Source organism: Zingiber officinale, chromosome 7A, assembly GCF_018446385.1.
Source record: "Zingiber officinale cultivar Zhangliang chromosome 7A, Zo_v1.1, whole genome shotgun sequence".
NCBI classification, from domain to species: domain Eukaryota; kingdom Viridiplantae; phylum Streptophyta; class Magnoliopsida; order Zingiberales; family Zingiberaceae; genus Zingiber; species Zingiber officinale.
The window spans coordinates 34055473-34061423 of NC_055998.1; the positions used below are offsets into that span (position 1 = coordinate 34055473).

General features: G+C 41.3%; 1 protein-coding gene across 1 annotated transcript; it reads right to left on the reverse strand.

The window, feature by feature from the left end:
- Positions 1-1256: 1256 nt before the first annotated feature.
- On the reverse strand, positions 1257-5484 carry LOC121999332 (uncharacterized GPI-anchored protein At1g61900-like). The gene is made up of 4 exons (XM_042554027.1): positions 5268-5484; positions 2231-2269; positions 1999-2139; positions 1257-1906 (listed from the first exon to the last, which is right to left on the reverse strand). Exons 1-4 carry the CDS (start codon positions 5482-5484, stop codon positions 1257-1259), a joined length of 1047 nt encoding a protein of 348 aa, XP_042409961.1.
- Positions 5485-5951: the final 467 nt, after the last annotated feature.

The following is a 5951-nucleotide window of genomic DNA, read 5'->3' on the forward strand; positions in this document are numbered from 1 at the left end:
GAGACTTGCACGATTACCCAGTGTTGTATGGGATAAGGCATATGCTGTCTCCGTTTGATGCTTTCAACTGATTAGCAATGTGTTGTGAAGAGGTACTGCCATCTTGAGCGGTTGGTATTTTGTTGGGATCCACAAACGACACATACTCAGCCCTGTTTGTTTCCTTCAAGTACTTGTACAAGTAACTGCATTCAAGTAATAAAAAACATGGTTACTTAAGACATGAACTCATGCAAAGAGAAGAATTGTATATAAGACATAACTTACCCCATGTAAACCAAAATTTGCCTGGACCCTATCTCTCTCATTTCCATACAGCGCATGACATCCTCTCTCAACAACGATGTACTCACATTACGTCCAAACATGGCTTCATCAAATTCGATAGGAATGGTCTCCTCCTCAGTCATCAATCTAACAACAAAAGAATACAAAAACTTGCATGGCATTGGTAGAGCACTTTCAACTTCCATGAATTTATTTTTCTCATCAGGAACCTCCAAAATAGCAAATGGTGGTGCAGGTTTCTCCTTTTTCTATAATTTTAAATAATTGTAGCAAAATATATAACTATAGCAACAGAAAAGTGAACTAAAAATACCTTTGTCGTCGGAAATATCACCAATTCTTTTGGCCAGCCAACCACAGTTCCAACAACATCAACCATTACTGTTGGTCCTGACTTAAGTGGAATTGGAAGCTCTGCTTCCTCCTGTAAAACAACATCAACAGACACCTTTAAGTTGCCTTTCCCAAGTGGAGCATTGTGCAGCATTACATTTGGGCCTCCGTCGGATACTATCGTGTCATATGCCACCACATTCCCCTTATTCTTCACACCATGTCATTAATACTGAATCTCCTTTATAATTAAATATAAATTTTGTTTGGAAACACTTTACCTTTCATTATTCAACTCAAATACTGTGAAATCAATTGATCAACTTAAACCATGCCCTACAACATTAATTCATAATTCAATAATCTATCATGCTACCACTAAGACAAATAATAATGGCATTTTTTAATATAAAAAAAAAAATCCATTGCTCCTTGTTACTTGAGCATCCATATCACCTCTATATGTCCCATTAACTATGTGTTAATCTTTTAGTTACCAAACTCCTAACTCATAAAGCATGATTATTGGTCCAGTGAGCATACTCTACTCAAAAGAGCATAACAACAATTAGACATTCACTCATGCTAGCAGATTGTGAATCCAAATCAAGAAGCAACTCAAATAAACTACTAAACTAGATGGCAAAGAGTCTGGAAGAAGAAATTGTAAAGTTACCTCCATTAACATTACAGTTTGATAGTCCTCTCAACACTTGCTTTGCAGATGAAGAATCAAGTCTACTAGATAGCCACCTAAGGACAATGTTTTTACAGCTGTTCACAGTAGATGAATACTCCACTGTTGTATCATTAATTTCCATATTCGTCATCAATCCGCCATCCTTCAAGACAAGGTTTTTTGCAGCTTCATTGATGGCACTTTGACAAATTTGTCTGCAGCATTCATTCACAGCATCAACCTTTGAACATGCAACAAGGAGTTTAGAAGAGTCAACAACACTCTCAAACCCAATGGTATCACTAATTGGGCAGGATCCTTCAGAGAGGTTAGAAGAGTGGATGGAACAAATATCATGAAGGTCACTAGGGACACCCTGACTTCCAAGAATCTGTTGAATATCTGATAGGCAATAATTTGCATGAACAGAGTCCAACGCAAGTAAACCTGAATCTTTACTTGCTTGTCCAATTAGAATAACAAGGGTAGCCTCGAACTGCGGACAACAAATAACATTGGCTAAGAAAGGAGCGAAGGAGGCCCAACAATCAACAGCAGTTGTTCTTAACAAATTGTCAACTGCAGAAAAGTTCAATGAACATTGCCCTACAACAACATGACAAACCAAATAAAAGATCATACAATAAAAGAATACTTGCAATCTATATCTAGCCAGTTATACATGAAACCAAAGAAACCTGATAATTTTGGAGTGCTATTGTGGAAAAATGGTGCTGCCATAGGTGAAGGAGCAAGTAAAGGAATAAAAGGTTGTGGAGCACTGTTTGGAGAAGTATCAGGCAATAAATTTGTTTCCTTTGCCTCCATGACCTGATTCTCTAGTTCAAAGCTATTAACCAATATTTTGTATAGATTGCAGAAGTTCAGTAGACCTGAATGACAAGTACATTTTAGGATTAAGCAACTTACCTGAAACATATAGCTCTTCATAATGATCAACTGCGTATACTGAACAGAAAAAAAAATAACATAAACTCGTTGTAATGAAAGTGAACATTCCTGGTACTCTCTATTGCAAGAGAAATTACATGAATCATACTTCGCTCAATAACTTTGAGCTACTTGGTAGTTACGTTACACCTAACAAAAGCTCACCTTTCTATAACAACCAACGCGAGGAAGAAAATTAACCTATCACCAGATTTCACGACACTAGGTTTCACATTATTCAATTCCTCTTTAATTACACAGGAAAAGGTAGTCAAACGCATGGCTACCCCGTAGACACAGCTTTCCAATCAAACACCAATTCCGCGACTAGTTTTTCTCTAGAGCAATCTAACGTCGCCACTCAGTCAACCACACGAAATCGCGAAATTTTGCCACCGACCCAGGTAAGGGACAAGCTGGCATCAGCAAAACCCTCGGAGCCAAGATCAAACCACAAACTCGACAAACCAAACGGCAAAATCAGATCTTTGAAACTGGAGCAAGAGGTCAAGAAGTCCGGCGTACTCACAAAAGAGGAAGAGGGAAGCGGCGAGGAGATTCGGAGGGACGGAGAGCGGCGGGGCGCCTCCCCTTATTTTGCAAAATAAAGGAGGAGAAAAAGAAGAAGAATAAGGAAAAGAAATCGAAGGAAAGAAAACATACTGTATATCTCAAACACATGCAATCTAAACCCTGCGTAAGAAAGTTTAAGTTATCAAACCTTATTTCGGAAGCCCTAACGAGGAAACCTTCGTCTCTGTTGCCTAAGACTCCAAATCGGAAGCCCTAATGAGGGGGAACGGAGAGGACTGAAATGAAGGGGAAGGAAGAGAAGGTCCAACCTTATTTCGGCAGAGGGAAGCCCTAACCCAAGAAAACGAAAAAGTGGGGGGAAATAAAAGTGGTCTCAAAATAAAAGTTAACTCTTGTACTATTACTTCAGAGTAAACACTAAAAATTCTATTCACGACGTTACTACTTCGGTATTTAACAACTTTCCGAAGTAATAGCTTATTTCAGTTTAAAGCGAAGCCCGCGTTTTTAAATCTGCGAAGTCTATATTTGTATATACTTCATCAATTTTTTCAGCGAAGTTGATTATACACTTTTACTTCGTATATTTAAATTGATGAAGTAAATCGTGGCGAAGTAAAAAGTCGTTTTTCACATAGTGAATTGATAGTGATCTCAATTTTTTAGAGTGTGATTTAGAATTACATTGATAAATTTGGAAATATCATCCTAACCAACCAGAGAAAAAGATAGTAGAAACAAAGGGAAATAATAGTAACAGTTTTTTGGTTGGTTTCTCCGAAGAGGTGAGTGATGACTGCCATTTGGACACTTGATTTTATTATTATAATTCGATGTTTTTATCCTATTCTATATCTAATTATATGTTTTTAGTGTATTTCATGAGTTTAGATCTTAGTCTCTATTTTAATTTTTGTATGTTTTATAAATATTTTAGATATTATTTGATTATATTGTGTTTTACAATAATTGAGGGAGGCGCCAATTAAGAGGAACATCAGTTTGATCAAGTCACGAGTGTTGAGTTCATTTGCTAAAGGTTTGGAGGGGAAGAAGGAGCCTAAATTAAAGCATCATCCAAAAGACCAATTTCAAAAGCTCAAATTTAAAGCCTAGAAATTGCAATTGAATTGGTTCAATTTGGTTCGGCCAAACTAGCTGGTTCAAATGGAGTTAGAGGATTTCTGGTTCAATGGGTGTCTGGTTCACTTGGTTGTTTAAAAGGGAAAACGCAGCACAATGTAGAATCGGCTAGGGCTCGGGTTTTCTCTCCTCTTCACTGTTCGCATTTTTTTTCCTCCACTGCACGACCGACACCTCCAAATCTGCCTTCTCGTGATCTGCTCCAAGCAGCGACTGCAGAACTCCAACGGCATCTGAGAAAGGCGACGACTTCAGTAGGCTGTCCTCACCGAAGTGGTTCTGCTCCGATGAGGATCCCACTTCTCCATTTTCCCTAGATTATCCATCAACAAGCGATGGCTTTAATTAGGGGTTTCCCCGGCATGGTTGCACCAAAGGATCCCTCATCTCTGCTCTGACCAAGTATAAAATCCCCTACCGACATGGTAGCGAGAGCAGGGAAACTCAGAGGAGGATGGAGCTGGCCTTCAACATCTTATCCAATGATTCAGCATCTTCTTCGGTGAAGCCTTACTGAAATCCAACACTAAGGATGTTGTGGACTTCCGTGGACGTGGTTGCGAATGCTGGCATGATCCTAGCAACTTCAATCTTCGATTCTGGCAGAAGCTTCATCATCTCCACTGCTCAACTCCTGTGCACGCGTTTGCTAAAACAAGAATGCATAAAATGAATTCACTGGGTGTATCCATCTCCGGCAGAAGAAAAGTTGAGTGTGTCTTCACTGGTATCTTCTTCTCAAGGCACCTTAGCTCATCACAATTCCGGCAGAGCAAATTCAGGCTTGGTTCCTGTCGAGCTAGAATGTGATGTAAATCTGAGTTGTTTCCCTGTCCATCTAAATTGTCATCTTCATATGGGCTGTGTTGTGAGGAGCTGTGGATCAGAGTTCAGTGTGACACTGTTCACCGGTGTTGGTGGTTCCATCTCCGGCTCCCCTTGTGATGGAGGAGGGTAGTGAGTTGATGGGAGAGTGGTTTGGATAGTTTAATTATTTTCTTATTTAATTGTTTCATTTAATTTAGTTTACTTAGGTGTTATTTTTTTTTATCTATTTTTGATTGTTTAGCTTCGTATTTTGTTAGTTTTATTTATGTATGATTGTTAATCTCAATTCATAGTATGACAATGTGGTGCAAGTTTATCAATTATGTATAATTAGATTTTGTTTAATTGCTATTAATTTATTTAGTCAATTATCTTTGTTTGACTTTCCTTATGCATATTTGTGTTAATTGTGTTTAGTTTATGTTATGCCTATTGATACAATGATGAGATAAGAGGGAAGGACATTTTTGTCATTTGGCATCAATAGGGTTTTGGTTTTAAGTGGTGACACTGTTCACCAGCAGAAGGGGGGGCTTCGTGCTTTTGGATTCCGCCGCCGCCACGTGAGAAGAAGAAAGGGCTTCCTCTTGGTCCTTCGCCGTCGTCGCCGGAGAGATCCGCCAGCGACGACAGTCTTCAGGGCCGCCTCCTCCCTTCTCCTCCGACCCCGGTGCCTCCCGCCGGTGCCTCACGTCGTCACCGCCACCTCCAGCGGTTGCGGATACCATCGCTGACACCTCTCACAGCTGTCGACACCGGTGCCTCCCGCCACTGCCACCGCCACATCTAGCGACCACTACAGTTGCCTCCGGCGGCTACCACCTCGCCACCTCCGGCGACCACCACCACCGCCACCGCCGCGAAGGGAGCATGCACGCTGCCGCTCCTCTATCTCCTTTCCTCCTGTCTTCTCGGCGTGGTCTTCTCCAAGCAGCACCGCCGCCATTTCATGCCGTGGACGCCACTTGGATTCATGATTAGGGTGTCGCTGCCCCTTCCTCCTCCCTTCCGCTTCTCCATGCTGACATCGCCGAGGAGCAGCGTTTAGCAGTGCTTCCCGACGCCAACGCAGCCTCCAGCATGTATGGATACCGCCTCCAACAGCTGTGGATGCCGCCTCCAACCACCGACGCCACTCCCGATGAGCCGCTTCACTGCCTTCGTCATTTACCGAGGGATGCCGACACCGGCCGAC